The sequence below is a fragment of the Panulirus ornatus genome, chromosome 11 (assembly GCF_036320965.1).
Source record: "Panulirus ornatus isolate Po-2019 chromosome 11, ASM3632096v1, whole genome shotgun sequence".
In the NCBI taxonomy this organism is placed as follows: domain Eukaryota; kingdom Metazoa; phylum Arthropoda; class Malacostraca; order Decapoda; family Palinuridae; genus Panulirus; species Panulirus ornatus.
In genome coordinates, this window is record NC_092234.1 from 63,556,376 (window position 1) to 63,580,031 (window position 23,656).

At 40.8% G+C, this 23,656-nt stretch overlaps 1 protein-coding gene across 21 annotated transcripts in view; it reads left to right on the forward strand.

Annotated features, from left to right (window-relative positions):
* Positions 1-23,656, forward strand: part of LOC139751609 (uncharacterized) — a 430,524-nt gene that overhangs the window by 110,356 nt on the left and 296,512 nt on the right. For 3 of the 21 annotated variants that reach the window (XM_071667218.1, XM_071667217.1, XM_071667216.1), the window contains exon 5: positions 20,435-20,767. The exons of the other annotated variants lie outside the window; for them this stretch is intronic. In XM_071667218.1, coding sequence (XP_071523319.1) covers positions 20,435-20,767 — 333 coding nt within the window. The remainder of the gene's footprint in view (positions 1-20,434; positions 20,768-23,656) is intronic. 21 annotated transcript variants of the gene reach the window in all.

The window sequence follows — 23,656 nt, forward strand, 5'->3', positions numbered from 1 at the left end:
GGTGCAACTGGAGGGATGTCTGATCATTATCTTGTGGAGGCTAAGGTGAAGATTTGTATGGGTTTTCAGAAAAGAAGAGTGAATGTTGGGGTGAAGAGGGTGGTGAGAGTAAGTGAGCTTGGGAAGGAGACTTGTGTGAGGAAGTACCAGGAAAGACTGAGTACAGAATGGAAAAAGGTGAGAACAATGGAAGTAAGGGGAGTGGGGGAGGAATGGGATGTATTTAGGGAATCAGTGATGGATTGCGCAAAAGATGCTTGTGGCATGAGAAGAGTGGGAGGTGGGTTGATTAGAAAGGGTAGTGAGTGGTGGGATGAAGAAGTAAGAGTATTAGTGAAAGAGAAAAGAGAGGCATTTGGACGATTTTTGCAGGGAAAAAATGCAATTGAGTGGGAGATGTATAAAAGAAAGAGACAGGAGGTCAAGAGAAAGATGCAAGAGGTGAAAAAAAGGGCAAATGAGAGTTGGGGTGAGAGAGTATCATTAAATTTTAGGGAGAATAAAAAGATGTTCTGGAAGGAGGTAAATAAAGTGCTACGTAAGACAAGGGAGCAAATGGGAACTTCAGTGAAGGGCGCAAATGGGGAGGTGATAACAAGTAGTGGTGATGTGAGAAGGAGATGGAGTGAGTATTTTGAAGGTTTGTTGAATGTGTTTGATGATAGAGTGGCAGATATAGGGTGTTTTGGTCGAGGTGGTGTGCAAAGTGAGAGGGTTAGGGAAAATGATTTGGTAAACAGAGAAGAGTTAGTAAAAGCTTTGCGGAAGATGAAAGCCGGCAAGGCAGCAGGTTTGGATGGTATTGCAGTGGAATTTATTAAAAAAGGGGGTGACTGTATTGTTGACTGGTTGGTAAGGTTATTTAATGTATGTATGACTCATGGTGAGGTGCCTGAGGATTGGCGGAATGCGTGCATAGTGCCATTATACAAAGGCAAAGGGGATAAGAGTGAGTGCTCAAATTACAGAGGTATAAGTTTGTTGAGTATTCCTGGTGAATTATATGGGAGGGTATTGATTGAGAGGGCGAAGGCATGTACAGAGCATCAGATTGGGGAAGAGCAGTGTGGTTTCAGAAGTGGTAGAGGATGTGTGGATCAGGTGTTTGCTTTGAAGAATGTATGTGAGAAATACTTAGAAAAGCAAATGGATTTGTATGTAGCATTTATGGATCTGGAGAAGGCATATGATAGAGTTGATAGAGATGCTCTGTGGAAGGTATTAAGAATATATGGTGTGGGAGGCAAGTTGTTAGAAGCAGTGAAAAGTTTTTATCGAGGATGTAAGGCATGTGTACGTGTAGGAAGAGAGGAAAGTGATTGGTTCTCAGTGAATGTAGGTTTGCGGCAGGGGTGTGTGATGTCTCCATGGTTGTTTAATTTGTTTATGGATGGGGTTGTTAGGGAGGTGAATGCAAGAGTTTTGGAAAGAGGGGCAAGTATGAAGTCTGTTGGGGATGAGAGAGCTTGGGAAGTGAGTCAGTTGTTGTTCGCTGATGATACAGCGCTGGTGGCTGATTCATGTGAGAAACTGCAGAAGCTGGTGACTGAGTTTGGTAAAGTGTGTGAAAGAAGAGAGTTAAGAGTAAATGTGAATAAGAGCAAGGTAATTAGGTACAGTAGGGTTGAGGGTCAATTCAATTGGGAGGTGAGTTTGAATGGAGGAAAACTGGAGGAAGTAAAGTGTTTTAGATATCTGGGAGTGGATCTGGCAGCGGATGGAACCATGGAAGCGGAAGTGGATCATAGGATGGGGGAGGGGGTGAAAATTCTGGGAGCCTTGAAGAATGTGTGGAAGTCGAGAACATTATCTCGGAAAGCAAAAATGGGTATGTTTGAAGGAATAGTGGTTCCAACATTGTTGTATGGTTGCGAGGCGTGGGCTATGGATAGAGTGGTGCGCAGGAGGATGGATGTGCTGGAAATGAGATGTTTGAGGACAATGTGTGGTGTGAGGTGGTTTGATCGAGTAAGTAACGTAAGGGTAAGAGAGATGTGTGGAAATAAAAAGAGCGTGGTTGAGAGAGCAGAAGAGGGTGTTTTGAAATGGTTTGGGCACATGGAGAGAATGAGTGAGGAAAGATTGACCAAGAGGATATATGTGTCAGAGGTGGAGGGAACGAGGAGAAGAGGGAGACCAAATTGGAGGTGGAAAGATGGAGTGAAAAAGATTTTGTGTGATTGGGGCCTGAACATGAAGGAGGGTGAAAGGAGGGCAAGGAATAGAGTGAATTGGATCGATGTGGTATACCGGGGTTGACGTGCTGTCAGTGGATTGAATCAGGGCATGTGAAGCGTCTGGGGTAAACCATGGAAAGCTGTGTAGGTATGTATATTTGCGTGTGTGGACGTATGTATATACATGTGTATGGGGGTGAGTTGGGCCATTTCTTTCGTCTGTTTCCTTGCGCTACCTCGCAAACGCGGGAGACAGCGACAAAGCAAAAAAAAAAAAAAAAAAAAAAAATAAGTAACTTGATTTCCCTTGGGATGACTATTTACACAAAAGCTCAGCCCAATCATATTTGGGATGATAAGCAAAGGGGTTAAATACAAGGTTTTGAGGGCAGTTGGGTAGTGTTTTGAATGCTACTTAGGTGGTTGGTGGTTAGCAATGTATTGGTTTGGATTGAAAAGGTCTAGTACATAGTGTTGCAAGGAACTGAGTGCCAGGCATAATGGAGTGAGAATGAATCAGAATTATTGTCATTTTGATGTGCAAGTGTTGAGTGCTTGCCATATCTAGGTACCTGTTGCTTGTTCTGAGTGATCTGTTTTGTTTAGTTTGTATTGTAGCATTGTTATATTTGCTTTTGGCTGGATGGATGACAAGGCAGATGAATTAGTTTAGGTTGGGTTTTATGAATTGTTTGTAGAGGATATTTGGTACTTTTTTTTTTCCAAACTAGCACCAGTAAGTGTTTTGAGCAGTTTTTAGTTTGTTTTGACCTTATGTTTGTGGTGTTGGGAGTTATCATTGTATGTGTTATATATCATGTCCAGTATAATTGAAATTTTATCAAGTGGGAGTTTCCAAGTTGCATTCATGTCTGCCAGGGTTTGAGAAGGTGATAGTGAGTTTTTATGATGATGCTGTCATTTTACTTTTAATTGAGCTTTTGTTCTATGTGAAGTAGTGTTGCTGTTTAAGTAGTGCTAGTGAGGTTTTTTTTTTTTTTTTTTTTTTTTTTTTTTTAAGGCTCCAGTTACGGACAAAAGTCCACATCAACACCAGGCCTTAATTGAAATATAGAGAATTATGAAATGGAAAAAGGAAAGACAAGGGAAAGTATTTATGAATTTTGGAGAAAGTGAAAAACCTATAGTCTGCAGGATATGATAGAGAGATTGAAGAGGGTTGGAGAAATAACTATTTGGGTGTCCATTGTTGTTGAGGATTTTAAAGATGAAGCCTTTTTAAGTAATTGGCTTGGTAGCCAGCTATAATGAAGTTGAGCAACAATTTTTTTCAATGTTGTGGCAGGTGGTTGTAAGCATCTTTTTCATGAGGATGTGTCACAGGATGGTGTTGAATGCTTTTTTGATACCTATTGCCTCTGATATTGTGTGGGAGTTATATATGGTTGAAGCCATCCAGTATGTGATATGTGAATTTTGTGTGTAGTGTGTTGATGGAGTGATTGGGTCTCAATTTAAGTGGGAGTGAGATACTTTGATTGTTTTGTGGATCATGATATCTTATATGCCAGCATACAGGGGCTTAAATCACTAAGGCAGTCCCAAAGAACTATCAACCAGTGATATTAATATTGCATATCATTGAATTCTTTGAAAGAGTCTTAAGAAGCAAGCAGACTGAATTTCTGGAGGTGAACAATCTGCATAACCCAGGACAGCATATTTTCCGGTTAGGAAGGTCTTGCCTTTCTCAGATGCTTGACCACTATGGTAGGACTGTTGAAGCTCTTGAAAACAAAGAAAATGCCCACATGACTTGCACAGACTTCTGAAAAGCATTTGACAGATTTGACCATGGTGTCATAGCACACAAAATTTGAAAGAAGGGAATAACGGGCAAAATTGGGACATGTATATACCACTTTTTAATAGATCACAGCGCTTGGTTGTAAACCATTCCGTCTCGAGTGTCTGCATGATAAAAAGCTCAGTCCCCCAAGGAACTGTACTTGCACCCATCCAGTTCCTCATTTTTTATTTGACATTGACTCAAACACAAGCCATGGTTTGCAGATTATACAATAATAAGTATGTCAATCACATCATTAGGAGATGAAGAAAGGCTACAGATGGATGAATGAAGTCCTTAACTGGGCAACATGCTTTTCAATGGAGATAAGTTTCAACTCCTCAGGTATGGGAAAAATAAAGAAATGTAAACTAACATAGAATATCGGACAGACATAACCCAAGTGAATAATGTTAAAGACCTCAGGAGTAATAATGTCTGATTACCTAGCCTTTGGATTTCAGTACTAGAGAAGAAACACAAATGTTGATATTCACATTGCTAATTCTATCACAAATTGAAAATTGTTGTCCTGCAAGGCAAATGAACTTGCAGAATTAGAAGACATTTAGAGATCTTTCACGGAACCTGAATTACTGGAAGCAGCTAAAGTCTGAGGTTATACTCTCCAGAACAGATAGGAGAGTTATATCATCATCTTTTCCTTGAAAAATTCCAGGAGGTATGTCTCCCAACTTACATTTGAAAATAACATCCTGCTGGCACGACAGGCATGGAAAAGTTTTTAATGATTGCTTCTGAAATCCGAAATCCAAAGGTGTGATGTGTACAGTAAAAGAGAACACCTTAAAATCCTAGGCCCAGTACAATTCAACACATTGCCATCTGTCATCAGAAACAGGATGGAATGCATAATACAAAAGTTAAAGAGTGCTGTAGACAAATATCTACAAAGTGTACCAGACCAGCTAGGCTGTGGGGGCCAGTTAGTACAAAGGCCTTAGGCTTCCAACAGCCTGGTTGACTAATGACCAAATCCAGCAGCCCAGGACCAGCCTGGGCTTTTGAGGTGAAGACCCCAGAAGACTGCTCAAGGTAGGCATTATTTTTCTGATTATTGAATTATTATCATTTGTTAAGTCAGGTAAGAACCTGCTGATGAGAAACGTGAAAACTTGTATGAAAAATACAATTTACCTTATCATTCATCATATATGATTTCAATGAAAGATGATAGTGAACTATGGAAGGATTCAATCTTTTTCATCTATTTTCTTATAAATCTTGCTGATATGTAAATGATTATTAATTCATGCATTATGTAAGGGCCCAGTACAATCATGTCATGCATTAGGTAAGAGCCTAGTAAAGAAATTATGTATGAAGATATGAAAAAAGTTATTTTCCATATTTACTGATTCTATGTCAAATTGTTTTAACCAATACTCCTTGAAGACTGTCAGTCATGGACAAGCATTGGTGACAGCAGCATTCAGTGAACATAGTGGTTAGAAATTTGAATTCTGAAACGTTTCATCAAGTAGATTTTTTTCATTGCAACACACTCTACCTGTATTTCAATTTTTATGATTTTCTTTATATTGTTAGCTAACTCTTGATCTAATTATCATTTAGATATTTATAAAAAAAAAAAAAAACAGAGAAAATGGGCATTATAGAATAAATAGCTGTTGATTGGGGAAGGCTAACAAGCCTAGGAAAGCTAGTGCCCATGGCAAAGTGTCACCTTATACTCAGGTGATTTTTACCAGATGGCATCCTAGCTACATCTCTTTCTGTGAGAAACTGCAGAAGCTGGTGACTGAGTTTGGTAAAGTGTGTGAAAGAAGAAAGCTGAGAGTAAATGTGAATAAGAGCAAGGTTATCAGGTACAGTATGGTTGAGGGACAATCAATTGGGAGGTAAGTTTGAATGGAGAAAAACTGGAGGAAGTGAAGTGTTTTAGATATCTGCGAGTGGATTTGGCAGTGGATGGAACCATGGAAGCGGAAGTGAATCATAGGTGGGGGAGGGGGCGAAAGTTCTGGGAGCGTTGAAAAATGTGTAGAAGTCGAGAACATTATCTTGGAAAGCAAAAATGGGTATGTTTGAAGGAATTGTCGTCCCAGCAATGTTATATAGTTGTGAGGCGTGGGCTATAGATAGAGTTGTGCGGAGGAGGGTGGATTTGCTAGAAATGAGATGTTTGAGGACAATATGTGGTGTGAGGTGGTTTGATCAAATAAGTAATGAAAGGGTGAGAGAGATGTGCGGGAATAAAAAGAATGTGGTTGAGAGAGCAGAAGAGGGTGTTTTGAAATGGTTTGGTCTCATGGAGAGAATGAGTGAGGAAAGATTTGACAAAGAGGATATATGTGTCAGAGGTGGAGGGAACGAGGAGAAGTGGGAGACCAAATTGAAGGCGTAAAGATGGAGTGAAAAAGATTTTGAGTGATCGGGGCCTGAACATGCAGGAGGGTGAAAGGCAAGGAATAGAGTGAATTGGAAGGATGTGGTATATCGGGGTCGACGTGTTGTCAATGGATTGAGCCAGGGCATGTGAAGCATCTGGGGATAAACCATGGAAAGTTTTGTGGGGCCTGGATGTGGAAAGGGAGCTGTGGTTTCAGTGCGTTATACATGACAGCTTGAGACTGAATGTGAACGAATGTGACCCTTGTCTTTTCCTAGCGCTACCTGGTGCACCTGTGGCAGAGTGGCAACGGGATTGAATAAGGGCAGACAGTATGAATTATGTACATATGTATATATGTATATGTCTGTGTGTGTATATGTATACGTTGAGATGTATAGGTATGTATAGGTGCGTGTGTGGATGAGTATGTATATACATGTGTATGTAGGTGTGTTGGGCCATTCTTTCATCTGTTTCCTTGCGCTACCTCGCTAATTCGGGAGACAGTGACAAAGTATGATAAATAAATAAAATATACACATGTAAGGCATGTGTACGTGTAGGAAGAGAGGAAAGTGATTGGTTCTCAGTGAATGTAGGTTTGTGGCAGGGGTGTGTGATGTCTCCATGGTTGTTTAATTTGTTTATGGATGGGGTTGTTAGGGAGGTGAATGCAAGAGTTTTGGAAAGAGGGGCAAGTATGAAGTCTGTTGTAGATGAGAGAGTTTGGGAAGTGAGTCAGTTGTTGTTCGCTGATGATACAGCGCTGGTGACTGATTCATGTGAGGAACTGCAGAAGCTGGTGACTGAGTTTGGTAAAGTGTGTGAAAGAAGAAAGTTAAGAGTAAATGTGAATAAGAGCAAGGTAATTAGGTACAGTAGGGTTGAGGGTCAATTGGGAGGTAAGTTTGAATGGAGCAAAACTGGAGGAAGTGAAGTGTTTTAGATATCTGGGAGTGGATCTGGCAGCAGATGGAACCATGGAAGCGGAAGTGGATCATAGGGTGGGGGAGGGGGCGAAAATTCTGGGAGCCTTGAAGAATGTGTGGAAGTTGAGAACATTATCTCAGAAAGCAAAAATGGGTATGTTTGAAGGAATAGTGGTTCCAACAATGTTGTATGGTTGCGAGGCGTGGACTATGGATAGAGTTGTGCGCAGGAGGATGGATGTGTTGGAAATGAGATGTTTGAGGACAATGTGTGGTGTGAGGTGGTTTGATCGAGTAAGTAACGTAAGGGTAAGAGAGAGGTGTGGAAATAAAAAGAGCGTGGTTGAGAGAGCAGAAGAGGGTGTTTTGAAATGGTTTGGTCACATGGAGAGAATGAGTGAGGAAAGATTGACCAAGAGGATATATGTGTCGGAGGTGGAGGGAACGAGGAGAAGAGGGAGACCAAATTGGAGGTGGAAAGATGGAGTGAAAAAGATTTTATGTGATCGGGGCCTGAACATGCAGGAGGGTGAAAGGAGGGCAAGGAATAGAGTGAATTGGAGCAATGTGGTATACCGGGGTTGACGTGCTGTCAGTGGATTGAATCAAGGCATGTGAAGCATCTGGGGTAAACCATGGAAAGCTGTGTAGGTATGTATATTTGCGTGTGTGTGGACGTATGTATATACATGTGTATGGGGTGGGTTGGGCCATTTCTTTCGTCTGTTTCCTTGTGCTACCTCGCAAACGCGGGAGACAGCGACAAAGCAAAAAATATATATATATATATATATATATATATATTATATTTATATTTATATATATATATAAATATATATAAATTATATTTTTTTTATTATACTTTGTCGCTGTCTCCCGCGTTTGCGAGGTAGCGCAGGGAAACAGACGAAAGAAATGGCCCAACCCCCTCCCCATACACATGTATATACATACGTCCACACACGCAAATATACATACCTACACAGCTTTCCATGGTTTACCCCAGACGCTTCACATGCCTTGATTCAATCCACTGACAGCACGTCAACCCCGGTATACCACATCGCTCCAATTCACTCTATTCCTTGCCCTCCTTTCACCCTCCTGCATGTTCAGGCCCCGATCACACAAAATCTTTTTCACTCCATCTTTCCACCTCCAATTTGGTCTCCCTCTTCTCGTTCCCTCCACCTCCGACACATATATCCTCTTGGTCAATCTTTCCTCACTCATTCTCTCCATGTGCCCAAACCACTTCAAAACACCCTCTTCTGCTCTCTCAACCACGCTCTTTTTATTTCCACACATCTCTCTTACCCTTACGTTACTCACTCGATCAAACCACCTCACACCACACATTGTCCTCAAACATCTCATTTCCAGCACATCCATCCTCCTGCGCACAACTCTATCCATAGCCCACGCCTCGCAACCATACAACATTGTTGGAACCACTATTCCTTCAAACATACCCATTTTTGCTTTCCGAGATAATGTTCTCGACTTCCACACATTCTTCAAGGCCCCCAGAATTTTCGCCCCCTCCCCCACCCTATGATCCACTTCCGCTTCCATGGTTCCATCCGCTGCCAGATCCACTCCCAGATATCTAAAACACTTCACTTCCTCCAGTTTTTCTCCATTCAAACTCACCTCCCAATTGACTTGACCCTCAACCCTACTGTACCTAATAACCTTGCTCTTATTCACATTTACTCTTAACTTTCTTCTTCCACACACTTTACCAAACTCAGTCACCAGCTTCTGCAGTTTCTCACATGAATCAGCCACCAGCGCTGTATCATCAGCGAACAACAACTGACTCACTTCCCAAACTCTCTCATCCCCAACAGACTTCATACTTGCCCCTCTTTCCAAAACTCTTGCATTTACCTCCCTAACAACCCCATCCATAAACAAATTAAACAACCATGGAGACATCACACACCCCTGCCGCAAACCTACATTCACTGAGAACCAATCACTTTCCTCTCTTCCTACACGTACACATGCCTTACATCCTCGATAAAAACTTTTCACTGCTTCTAACAACTTTCCTCCCACACCATATATTCTTAATACCTTCCACAGAGCATCTCTATCAACTCTATCATATGCCTTCTCCAGATCCATAAATGCTACATATATATATATATATATATATATATATATATATATATATATATATATATATATATATATATATATATATTGTACTTAATTGCTGTCTCCTGTGTTAGCGAGTTAGTGCAAGGAAACAGATGAAAGAATGGCCCAACCCATCCACATAAACATGTATATTCATAAACGCCCACACACGCACATATACATACCTATACATTTCAATGTGTACACACATATACATACACAGACATACACATATATACACATGTACATATTCGTACTTATTGCCTTCATCCTTTTGCCACCGTGCCACACATGAAATAGACTTATGTGAGGAAGTACTTGGAGAAGTTGCATGCAGAATGACAAAATGTGAGAGCAAATGGTGTAAGGGGAGTGGGGGAGGAATGAAATGAATTTAGGGAAGCAGTGATGGCATGTGTAAAAGATGCATGTTGGATGAGAAAGGTGGGAGATGGGCAGGGTAGAAAGGGGCAGGGAGTAGTGGGATGAAGGAGAGTTGTTAGAGAAAGAGAAAAGAGAGGTGTTTGGTTAATACTTACAAGGAGAAAGAGAAAAGAGAGGTGTTTGGACTACTTACAAGGAAGGATTGCAAATGACTGGGAGATGTATAAAAGAAAGTGGCAGGAGGTCAAGAAGAAGGTGCAAGGGATTTTTTTTTTTTTTTTTTCCGCTGTCTCCCGCGTTTGCGAGGTAGCGCAAGGAAACAGATGAAAGAAATGGCCCAACCCACCCCCATACACATGTATATACATACGTCCACACACGCAAATATACATACCTACACAGCTTTCCATGGTTTACCCCAGACGCTTCACATGCCTTGATTCAATCCACTGACAGCACGTCAACCCCGGTATACCACATCGCTCCAATTCACTCTATTCCTTGCCCTCCTTTCACCCTCCTGCATGTTCAGGCCCCGATCACACAAAATCTTTTTCACTCCATCTTTCCACCTCCAATTTGGTCTCCCACTTCTCCTCGTTCCCTCAACCTCCGACACATATATCCTCTTGGTCAATCTTTCCTCACTCATTCTCTCCATGTGCCCAAACCATTTCAAAACACCCTCTTCTACTCTCTCAACCACGCTCTTTTTATTTCCACACATCTCTCTTACCCTTACGTTACTTACTCGATCCAACCACCTCACACCACACATTGTCCTCAAACATCTCATTTCCAGCACATCCATCCTCCTGCGCACAACTCTATCCATAGCCCACACCTCGCAACCATACAACATTGTTGGAACCACTATTCCTTCAAACATACCCATTTTTGCTTTCCGAGATAATGTTCTCGACTTCTACACATTCTTCAAGGCTCCCAGGATTTTCACCCCCTCCCCCACCCTATGATCCACTTCTGCTTCCATGGTTCCATCCGCTGCCAGGTCCACTCCCAGATATCTAAAACACTTTACTTCCTCCAGTTTTTCTCCATTCAAACTCACCTCCCAATTGACTTGACCCTCAACCCTACTGTACCTAATAACCTTGCTCTTATTCACATTTACTCTTAACTTTCTTCTTTCACACACTTTACCAAACTCAGTCACCAGCTTCTGCAGTTTCTCACATGAATCAGCCACCAGCGCTGTATCATCAGCGAACAACAACTGACTCACTTCCCAAGCTCTCTCATCCCCAACAGACCTCATACTTGCCCCTCTTTCCAAAACTCTTGCATTCACCTCCCTAACAACCCCATCCATAAACAAATTAAACAACCATGGAGACATCACACACACCCCTGCCGCAAACCTACATTCACTGAGAACCAATCACTTTCCTCTTTCCTACACGTACACATGCCTTACATCCTCGATAAAAACTTTTCACTGCTTCTAACAACTTGCCTCCCACACCATATATTCTTAATACCTTCCACAGAGCATCTCTATCAACTCTATCATATGCCTTCTCCAGATCCATAAATGCTACATACAAATCCATTTGCTTTTCTAAGTATTTCTCACATACATTCTTCAAAGCAAACACCTGATCCACACATCCTCTACCACTTCTGAAACCACACTGCTCTTCCCCAATCTGATGCTCTGTACATGCCTTCACCCTCTTAATCAATACCCTTCCATATAATTTACCAGGAATACTCAACAGACTTATACCTCTGTAATTTGAGCACTCACTCTTATCCCCTTTGCCTTTGTACAATGGCACTATGCACGCATTCCGCCAATCCTCAGGCACCTCACCATGAGTCATACATACATTAAATAACCTTACCAACCAGTCAATAATACAGTCACCCCGTTTTTTAATAAATTCCACTGCAATACCATCCAAACCTGCTGCCTTGCTGGCTTTCATCTTCCGCAAAGCTTTTACTACCTCTTCTCTGTTTACCAAATCATTTTCCCTAACCCTCTCACTTTGCACACCACCTCGACCAAAACACCCTATATCTGCCACTCTATCATCAAACACATTCAACAAACCTTCAAAATACTCACTCCATCTCCTTCTCACATCACCACTAGTTATCACCTCCCCATTTGCGCCCTTCACTGAAGTTCCCATATATATATATATATATATATATATATATATATATATATATATATATATATATATTTTTTTTTTTTTTTTTTTTTTTTTTTTTGTCGGTCTCCCGCGTTTGGGAAGTATCGCAAGGAAACAGACGAAAGAAATGGCCCAACCCACCCCCATACACATGCCTTGATTCAATCCACTGACAGCACGTCCACCCCGGTATACCACATCACTCCAATTCACTCTATTCTTTGCCCTCCTTTCACCCTCCTGCATGTTCAGGCCCCAATCACACAAAATCTTTTTCACTCCATCTTTCCACCTCCAATTTGGTCTCCCTCTTCTCCTCGTTCCCTCCACCTCCGACACATATATCCTCTTGGTCAATCTTTCCTCACTCATTCTCTCCATGTGACCAAACCATTTCAAAACACCCTCTTCTGCTCTCTCAACCACGCTCTTTTTATTTCCACACATCTCTCTTACCCTTACGTTACTTACTCGATCAAACCACCTCACACCTCACATTGTCCTCAAACATCTCATTTCCAGCACATCCATCCTCCTGCGCACAACTCTATCCATAGTCCATGCCTCGCAACCATACAACATTGTTGGAACCACTATTCCTTCAAACATACCCATTTTTGCTTTCCGAGATAATGTTCTCGACTTCCACACATTCTTCAAGGCTCCCAGAATTTTCACCCCCCTCCCCCACCCTATGATCCACTTCCGCTTCCATGGTTCCATCCGCTGCCAGATCCACTCCCAGATATCTAAAACACTTCACTTCCTCCAGTTTTTCTCCATTCAAACTCACCTCCCAATTGAATTGACCCTCAACCCTACTGTACCTAATAACCTTGCTCTTATTCACATTTACTCTTAACTTTCTTCTTTCACACACTTTACCAAACTCAGTCACCAGCTTCTGCAGTTTCTCACATGAATCAGCCACCAGCGCTGTATCATCAGCGAACAACAACTGACTCACTTCCCAAGCTTTCTCATCCCCAACAGACTTCATACTTGCCCCTCTTTCCAAAACTCTTGCATTCACCTCTCTAACAACCCCATCCATAAACAAATTAAACAACCATGGAAGCGGAAGTGGATCATAGGGTGGGGGAGGGGGCGAAAATTCTGGGAGCCTTGAAGAATGTGTGGAAGTCGAGAACATTATCTCGGAAAGCAAAAATGGGTATGTTTGAAGGAATAGTGGTTCCAACAATGTTGTATGGTTGTGAGGCGTGGGCTATGGATAGAGTTGTGCGCAGGAGGATGGATGTGCTGGAAATGAGATGTTTGAGGACAATGTGTGGTGTGAGGTGGTTTGATCGAGTAAGTAACGTAAGGGTAAGAGAGATGTGTGGAAATAAAACGAGCGTGGTTGAGAGAGCAGAAGAGGGTGTTTTGAAGTGGTTTGGGCACATGGAGAGAATGAGTGAGGAAAGATTGACCAAGAGGATATATGTGTCGGAGGTGGAGGGAACGAGGAGAAGAGGGAGACCAAATTGGAGGTGGAAAGATGGAGTGAAAAAGATTTTGTGTGATCGGGGCCTGAACATGCAGGAGGGTGAAAGGAGGGCAAGGAATAGAGTGAATTGGATCGATGTGGTATACCGGGGTTGACGTGCTGTCAGTGGATTGAATCAAGGCATGTGAAGCATCTGGGGTAAACCATGGAAAGCTGTGTAGGTATGTATATTTGCGTGTGTGGACGTATGTATATACATGTGTATGGGGGTGGGTTGGGCCATTTCTTTCGTCTGTTTCCTTGCGCTACCTCGCAAACGCGGGAGACAGCGACAAAGCAAAAAAATATATATATATATATATATATATATATATATATATATATATATATATATATATATATATATATGGAAAGGTCTGAGGGGCCTGGGTATGATGAGGGAGCTGTGATTTTGCTTCATTACACATGACAGCCGGAGGCTGAGTTTGAATGAATGTGGCCTGTTTTGTCTGATTTCCTGACACTACCTTGCTGAAGCAGGGGGTAGCGGTGTTGTTTCCTGTGGGGCAGGGTAGCGCCAGGAATGGATGAAGGCAGGCAAGTATGAAAATTTACATGTGTATATATGTATATGTCAGTGTTTGAATATTTGTGTGTATGTGTATATATATTGTGAAGCGTCTGGGGTAAATCATGGAAAGTTCTGTGGGGCCTGCATGTGGAAAGGGAGCTGTGGTTTCGGTGGATTATTACATGAGAGCTAGAGACTGAGTGTGAACGAATGGGTCCTTTGTTGTCTTTTCCTAGCGCTCTCTTGCACACATGAGGGGGAGGGGGTTGTTATTCCATGTGTGGCAAGGTGGCGATGGGAATAAATAAAGGCAGACAGTATGAATTATGTACATGTGTATATATGTATATGTCTGTGTGTGTATATATAAGTGTACATTGAGATGTATAGGTATGTATATTTGCGTGTGTGGACGTGTATGTATATACATGTGTATGTGGGTGGGTTGGGCCATTCTTTCGTCTGTTTCCTTGCGCTACCTCGCTAACGCAGGAGACAGCGACAAAGCAAAAATAATGTATATGTATGTATATGTGTGTGTATGGGCATCTATTTTTATGTATTTGTATGTGAGTGGATGGGCTGTTCTCTTTCTGATTCCTGGTGCTACCTTGCTGACGTGGGAAATGGCAATCAAGTATGATGAATAAATGTATATGTTATTTGATCAAGTATAATGAGTAAATGTATATGTTATTTCTACTTGGTTCACTTGTTTGTTACGTAACTCATGTACTAATGATTGTTTGGATATTCACAATAGTAACAGAGAAAATAGAAAAGGAAAAGGAACATAGTGAGCCAACTTGCACCCCTTTTTTGGTTGTCAGAGAGAGAGAGGGGGGGGGAGAGAGAGAGGGAGAGAGGGGGGGAAGAGAGAGAGAGAGAGAGACAGGGGGGAAGAGAGAGAGAGAGAGGGGGGGAAGAGAGAGAGAGAGGGGGGGGGGGGAGAGTTGAACTAAGTTTGTGTGTGTCGCCCCCTGAATTATATGATTCAGTAACTGTTGCCAAAGTACAAGTAATGCAGACTTTATCCTTGCCATTCATTGCATAGCTATAGATTTTCGTAGGGAAACATTTGCATGATCTTAAGTGTAAGATCTGCCTCAGCATTCTGTCCCATTATGATGTGCCAAGCAACCTTCAGTGGCCTTGAACCTTGGAATAGTCTATTCTCCTTTGCAAATGAATTTCTTGTATGTCATTTATTTCTAAAATATGCCTGTCACCTCCAAACTAAACTCTAGCTGAGGTATGTAGCTTCCCTCCCCAATTGAACTCTCTCATTATGCATGAAATAACAGGTAAAAGGAGAAATAACCATGTTTACAGTGGGCAGTTTGACTACCAGCAGGTGTGATAGGAACTGAAATGTATTTTACGTGTGGATGGGTTATGAGTATTTTGCTGTGACATCATTTTTGAAATGCTTGATGACTAAGAACTTCTTAAAGTATGTTGAAATATTTTATTACAGAATAATGATAGGATACATTAAAAAAATCTTTTTATATCTACACTAGTCCAAAAGATTACATATTGTTAACTTAGCTTGTACCTTAATTCTTAAATGTTATAACAGCCCATTATATGAGCTGTTACTGTTTGTATTGGGGGCTTGGTGTACGTTTTTCTAATCTACCTCTGACTGCATTACTGGGTCTGCAATTAATTTCTTTTCCTTGGGAATGTTCAAGGCATTATAATCAAACGTACAGCGGAGTACTGTCTGTCTTGGCCTCACTAAAGCACAGATTTTTCTTCCAAAAGCTTTTGTCTTGAAGTCCTGGTTTAGATGTCCTACAAGAGACTCTCTTACCTGAATAACTAGGATTATCCTGATCTTTATTTCTGGGTGCACTAAACCTATTTCAGTTCATTACCTATCAAAGCAGAACTTCCATTTTAGGTTGACATGGCTGAAAGTTTGTTATCCGCTGCAGTATTGGGAGTCCCCAAGTTACAAATGGCTGACATATGAACACCCATACATATGAACAGTCGCAAGAAAAGAATCATTGATTTCTTCATCCAACATAAGAATGATCACTTGTACTTTGTTACAAAACATAGAACTACCTTGTTTGGCAGTGTATCTCTTCTGGACACAGTAAAGTTCTATTCAAAGCAAAACACTCCCCTTATCATCGCCTAACTTTTATTACTGTATGGGTGAAATGCCGCCCACTTTCTCAACATTATGATTTTTCATTATTACCATCTCAAACTCATTATAAGTGTGAATGGAAAGTGCCCAGTTGAGGGCTCCTGGCAAGAGGGAAACTAGGGAAAATATTAGTATTGAGGTAAAATTAGCTGTTCTGAATCAGTTTGATGATGTTAGTGTAGTCTGAAACAAAGATTAGAGTCAGTGAGACATGCTAGTGAGTATAATTGTCATTCAGCAGAAAGTTGTTAAAATTTTAGCTGTTTCTTGACAGTTTTTGAAATTCTGTCCTTAGATGAAGATCCAGGCAATCCTTTCCTTTCATCTGCATGACTTTTACCATGCCTGTTCAACCTGGAACAACCTCAACATGCGAGATACAAATTCATTTTGGGTAAGTGTTTTTATATTATATACATAAGTGCAATATTTCATGGATGGGCAACTGAAAGGGGAAGGAGTATGGTGCTGGAAACCCTCTACTTCTTGTATTTCAATTTGTAAAAGATGGAGCAAAAGGAGGATCCAAGTAAGGAGCACTTCTGCTCTTCAAAGGCTTAGCTTAGGTAGTCTGAATATGTACGGATGTAACCTGGATGAGCAGGTAGAGTTAGAGAGGAACCTGAATGTTCTGACTGTAAGTGAAACAAATGATTAGGGCCTGAACATGCAATGGGATGTGAAGTGCATAATTGGTAGAGTGAATTGCAGGGGGCAACATGCAGTCATTTGGCTGAACCAAAGCATATGAAGCAATCATGGGAAACCATGAAAAAGTCTCAGAGTCTCTGGCTTCGGTCCATGATATTTGACTGCTAGAGAGTGGATGTTGGTAAATGAGGTCATCATTCATTTATTCCTGGTACTACCTTGCTGTGTGGGAAACAGGGAACAAGTATGAAAAAGTTTTATATGATAGTATGCATTAGTATAGGTATTGGATTATTTTTGACATCTTGTTTTGAGAAAATTTTGAAAAAAAAATTTTTAGCAAGGAATAACCCAATTGGATTATTATTTAACATCTTATTCATGTTTTGTGAGAAAATTTTGATGAAAAATCTTATTAGGGAATGTAACCCATCTTTTTTCCAATGTATTTTGAGGAATATTGTTACTGCTACACAGAATTTCGCTTGAGTTTCTTTTTCCGGGAGTGCATCTCGAGCTTTGGCTAGTTGATATTTTTACCTCTATCATGTACTGTAATCTTTTGTCGCCATCCTTGTCTCTGAATTATATACTCTGCCAGTAACAGCTGTTCACTCTCTTTGATAAATACTGCCATTGCAGTAATCAAGCCTTACTCTCCCAAACCTTCATCCTGTTTTCTAGACTGATACCTCAATGCTGTTTTTGATTTTTGTACAGTTACTGGTATAGATGACAAAACTTAAAAAATTTTACTTATCTTTATCTTTTAGATAGAAAATCCTTGATAAAGTCTCTCTGGCAGGTGTAGCAGCTGAAGCAAGGTGTGGGTGTGATATTTAGTGTTGGGTGATGGGTTACCAGGTGAAACACTCATGATATTCCCAGTCCCACCTGAGGCTAGGGAGCAATTGGCTGACTGAAGATGGTGATGTGGACAGAGCCTTTAGTCTCATATCATAAGTCAGCTTAATGTGAAAAGTGTAAGAAAGTAAAAGGTACAGGTACACCACCAAATTTCCGGCAACTGATGGTTCGGCACCTCCTTTAGTGTGGACAAAATTACGTAAGGGAACTTGAAATTACTGTGACCACCAAACTAGTTTACTGGGTGGCCACAAATGGTGTTTTGTGTAGGGCACACTTATTTACATTCTTTACACTGCACTTGTTGGTGGTGATACCACAATTCTGTGAGATTCCCAGCTTATTTTGCTTAAGTTTAACCCTAGCTATGGCTTCTAAGACATAAGTGTCAGTCATGTTGTCAAATGTAAACACCAGTCCTTATTGATCCAAGATAAAGATCTGTTGAAAAAAAATGGACCTTGTTGTTTTAGTGTGTAAGCTGTGTGACATCTACAGTATTGGTTCAACTGTTTATGATATAAAGAAGCAAAGGGAAAAGATATTGAAATTCTTTGCAGACAGTGATTCCAAGAAGCAAATGACGATTAGAAAAACTATGAAAGATGGTAAGAGTACTGAGCACAATCAAGTGATGATGGAATGGTTTCGGCAGTATCGGAGGGGACTTGTCAGGTAGCATGATAATGGACCAGGCTTAGTTGTTCCATAAAGAACTTAAATTACAACATGAGCGTGACTATAGTGAAGGATGGCTTCAAAGATTCAAGAAGCGTCATGGAATTTCCATGAATAAAGTGTGCAGAGAAGAGCCGACTTCAAACCACAGAGCTGCTGAGTATTAGGACGAATTTGCAAAATGTAGCTGACAAGCACCTCAATCCTGAGCAGGTGTATGATGCAGACGAAACTGCTTTATTCTGGCGATGCCCACCTAAGGAAACACTAACAACAGAAGATGAAAAAGACCCCACAGGATTCAAACATTCTAAGGACAGACTTACCATCTTAGGGTGCTCAAACATTTAGTATTTGTTTGACTTTAATTTCTAGCAGTGCATGGTATACTTTAGATGCATGGGAGATGTATAATTAATGGGTTAGAGGTGTGTTGATGAATTATTATTTCTTGACCATGGTTGATCCGGCAAAATGGTTAATTTGGCAAGGCGTTGTTGGATCCAAGATGCCAGAAAATCTGTGGTGTACCTGTACTTAGGTGGAAGTCCATTTATGGATGTTACCAGGATGAGTAGGTAGAGGTAGAGAGAAACATGAATGTTCTGGTTGTAAGTGAAACAAATGATTAGGGCCATAACATGCAAGGGGGTGTGAAGTGCCTTTGGGATAGAGTGAATTGCAAGGGACAACATGCTGTCAATTGGCTGAACCATGGAAAGGTCTGTTGGTGTCTTTGGCCTTGGTCCATGATATTTGACTGCTAGAGAGTGGATGTTGGAAAATGAGGTCATTATTCATTTATTTCTGGTACTACCTTGCTGTGTGGGAAACAGAAACATGTTTATTTGATGGTATATGGTACTGGATGATTTTGACATGTTATGTTTTTGTGAGAAAGTTTTAAGGAAAATCATATTAAGGAACAAAACCAATCTTCATCCCAATGTGTTCTGCGGAATATTATTTCTGCTACATAGTTTTTCGCTTAAGTTGCATTTTCCAGGAGTGCATCTTGAACTTTGGCTGGTTGATGTTTTTACCTCTTTATCATATACCGTAGTCTTTTGTTACCATCCTTGTCTCTGAATTATATACTCTACCAGTTGCAACTGTTTCCTCTCTCTGATAAATACTGCCATTGAAGTAATCAAGCCTTATGCTCCCAAACTTTCATCCTATTTTCTAGACTCTAATACCTCAATGCTGTTTTTAATTTCTAAACAGCTCCTGGTATAGTTGACAAAACATACAAGAATTTTACTCATCTGTATCTTTTAGATAGAAAATCCTTGATAAAGTCTCTCTGCAGGTGTAGCAGCTTTTGATAAAGTCTCTCTGGCAGGTGTAGCAGCTGAAGCAAGGTGTGGGTGTGATATTTAGTGTTTGGTGATGGGTTACCAAGTGAAACTCATGATACCCACTCCCAACTGAGGATAGGAAGCAATTGACTGACTGAAGATGGTGATGGGGACAGAGCCTTTAGTCTCATGTCACAAATCAACTTAATATGAAAAGTGTAAGAAAGTAAGAGGTACTTAGGTGGAAGTCCATATTTCAATTTAGCACACTTCCTTTGGATTGAGATGCACACGAATGAATCAAAAGGCTTTATTCACTGATGGATCCCTCTTGATATTGAATGAAGATAATTTGTAGATAGAAAGATTTAATTAGACATGTTATATGATGATTACCTTGAAAGAAAATGTGGTTTAGATTTTAGTTTTCCTTGAAAGGCTCTGTGTTTGTTTTTAATGGAAAATATGGATGTAGTGCTACTTTGTAAAAGCAGGATATTGCAAACAAGTATGAGAAAAATTGGATCGTTTTGAGCAGATGTGGTGTAGAATAGTTATTAGCTGGTGTTGAAGATTGTGATTCTGTTGGTCTCTGCTACTGTCTGCAAAATTTTATATGTGAGAATAGTTCTATGAAACTAATTATACATCATGCAGTGTTGCTTGTTGTATAGTTTAGTGGTGAATTGGAAAGGTGAAGGTGAAGTTGGCCATATACTGTAGTTCAAGTGGCTGCTACAATGTGTCTCCTCTCCGTAGGTGGGTGATGGCAGAGTGGCAGGTGGCGGAGTGGCAGGTGACGATTGTGGTCCATACACCTGTTCCATTTGTGGCCAAGTATGCTCAGGTCAATCCCAGTGGCTCATGCACTGTGCCACGCACTCACCTACATCAATTGCACGGTTTCGCTGTCCCTTCTGTAACTATGGAACCAATGACCGCAGCAACTTCCGCAGGCATGTGACAGTCCATACAGGTGTCAAAAACTATAGATGTCCACGATGTGGCCGTCGATCCAATGATCGCAGCAATATGAAGAAACATGTTATGAGATGTGTCACAGTTGTTCTACAGAATCTACACACACAATAGGTTAGATGGGAGCTTACATCAGTTACTAATAAAACTCCCATTACCCTTGAATATTTTGGTGCATGTACAAGTGAGTGAAACTTCTTCATGTGCTCATTGCCAAGCACTTTTAGAAAAAAGTTCAAAACCTAATTGTTTTTGATGTTTGCATTATGAACATTTTGTTTGTATGAGGAGTTAGAGTAGATTAGAGGAGCCAGAAATAAGATGGAAGACAAAGAGATAATACATCCAAGATGGAAGTCAAGATGGAGGAATATGAGGTATGTTGAGATGGAGCCATGTATAGGAGATTTTGCTTAGTCAGCTGTGCAGTACAGTGGGATGTGCTGCATTCATTTTAGATACAGAATACAAATATCTTAGTTATAAGGGGCCTTAACCACCTCAGATAGCAAAAAGATTTAACAGTTATGAGAATAGTGAGTAATTTCTCTAAAAAGAATTTTATGCTTCTTCTAATACTTTTCCAATTTCATATAGTCCAACAGTACTCCAAACACTTAAGTACCCTATCTTCTATCTTTCCCCCATCTTGTTTGCATTTGTGTCATGCTCAGTGCTCCATGCTCTGCTTTTTTGTTTTCAATTTTTAATGATATTCTAGCAATGGACTCAGTTCCTTGTACAATAGGGCCCCTGAGCAGTAAAAGGACCTCTGTAGCTCTTGTTGTGTGCTGAAGGCATGTGCATATCTCTAGGCTGAGGAAAGTATGGTCCATGCTAAGTGCAATTTAAGGCTTTGTTTCCTTGAAAGTTTCTACCTTTAGATCCCAAAAATTCATTTGTTTATAGTTTGATTTTTGTAATTTGTTTTTTGTCATGCTTGTCATTTAAGTTTGACCTGGCAAGGAAATAGCAGTATAACCATAAATTGCATCAGAAATACCTCATATGAATAGCACTAAAAGGAATTGTTTAAACTGTGACAAGTTCTCTCATAGTCTGCAGATGCAGAAGTTATCAAGGAAAATAAGTTTTTGGATTTGCATTTCACACTGTTGTAGACTTGACATGTATGTGACCACTATTGCACAACACATTCTCATAGGAGTGCAGACAATTATGGATACTGAACCACCTCAGCATAGCACATGATATTTTGAAAGTGAATTAAAAACAATTTGATTGCTGTCTGCAGTACAGTGGTAATCATTCATTAGTGACAAAGCACTGGAGGAATGTATAAAGTGGTTGACTGCAGAAATGCTGCAAACATGCACCAGATACATACCACAAGAAAAAGCACAAAAGATCCACACTAGAATGAGGACTACATTCTCTTTGTAGGAGGCAGACGTTCTGTAGGTTCACTTGCACTTGGCAGAGAAAAGGAAACCTGTTGAAAGAATATGAAGACATAAGACCATAAACTCAAAATTATATACAGAACTTAAAAAAAGAAAGGCCTTTGATAAGAATATTTCTGTAAAAGGCTGCAAGTCCAATGGCCTAAGAAGAACTGAAGCGAAATGTAAATCAGAGATTGCAAGTTCCGTTGGCCCAAGAAGAATTGAAGAGAGCACACACAAGTGTTAGCAGGGAGATGAATGAAATCCTGAAGATTTATTATAGCACACACACACACACAAAAGTAATAGCAGGGAGATCAGTGAAATCTTAAAGAAGCAGCACAGCACACACACACACACACACAAGTGATAGCAGGGAGTAGAGTGAAATCTTAAAGATGAAGTGTAACCAACACACACGAGTGATAGTGGGGAGATGAGAGGAATATTAAAGATGGAGTGTAATTCAGTGTTCATATAGGCCAAGATCTATTTACAGGTACATGACCTAGATGATATCTACCAAAAACTCTCTCTCTCTCTCTCTCTCTCTCTCTCTCTCTCTCTCTCTCTCTCTCTCTCTCTCTCTCTCTCTCTCTCTCTCTCTCTCTCTCTCTCTCTCTCTCTCTCTCTCTCTCTCTCTCTCTCTCTCTCTCTCTCTCTCTCTCTCTCTCTCTCTCTCTCTCTCTCTCTCTCTCTCTCTCTCTCTCTCTCTCTCTCTCTCTCTCTCTCTCTCTCTCTCTCTCTCTCTCTCTCTCTCTCTCTCTCTCTCTCTCTCTCTCTCTCTCTCTCTCTCTCTCTCTCTCTCTCTCTCTCTCTCTCTCTCTCTCTCTCTCTCTCTCTCTCTCTCTCTCTCTCTCTCTCTCTCTCTCTCTCTCTCTCTCTCTCTCTCTCTCTCTCTCTCTCTCTCTCTCTCTCTCTCTCTCTCTCTCTCTCTCTCTCTCTCTCTCTCTCTCTCTCTCTCTCTCTCTCTCTCTCTCTCTCTCTCTCTCTCTCTCTCTCTCTCTCTCTCTCTCTCTCTCTCTCTCTCTCTCTCTCTCTCTCTCTCTCTCTCTCTCTCTCTCTCTCTCTCTCTCTCTCTCTCTCTCTCTCTCTCTCTCTCTCTCTCTCTCTCTCTCTCTCTCTCTCTCTCTCTCTCTCTCTCTCTCTCTCTCTCTCTCTCTCTCTCTCTCTCTCTCTCTCTCTCATTGATTTTGTAAGCATGTACAGGACTTCAAGAAGAGTGCTGACAGCCCCAAGACCATACTCATGAGATATTTGTACATCTAGAAAAACATAAAACACTATCAGTGTAGGTGCTAAACATCTGCTGGAAAGAGAACCTAAACCTATTTTGATCTAAGAAAGCTTGAAACTGTGTCTTGTAACCTTACTTCATAAGGAGGAAGCAGACTAGTTCCAGTTAGCGCTGACATCACACATCAGTGAGATTTATAAGAAAGTCCTCAAGTAGGTTTACTGATTTAATGGGATCAAACACCATATATAACCCTGGGCATTATTATGTTAGGGCTGGGAAATCTGGTTATTTTTACTTGCATGGTCACTGTGTAAGAAGTATATGTAGCAGAACTGGAATTCAAAGAAAATACTGATG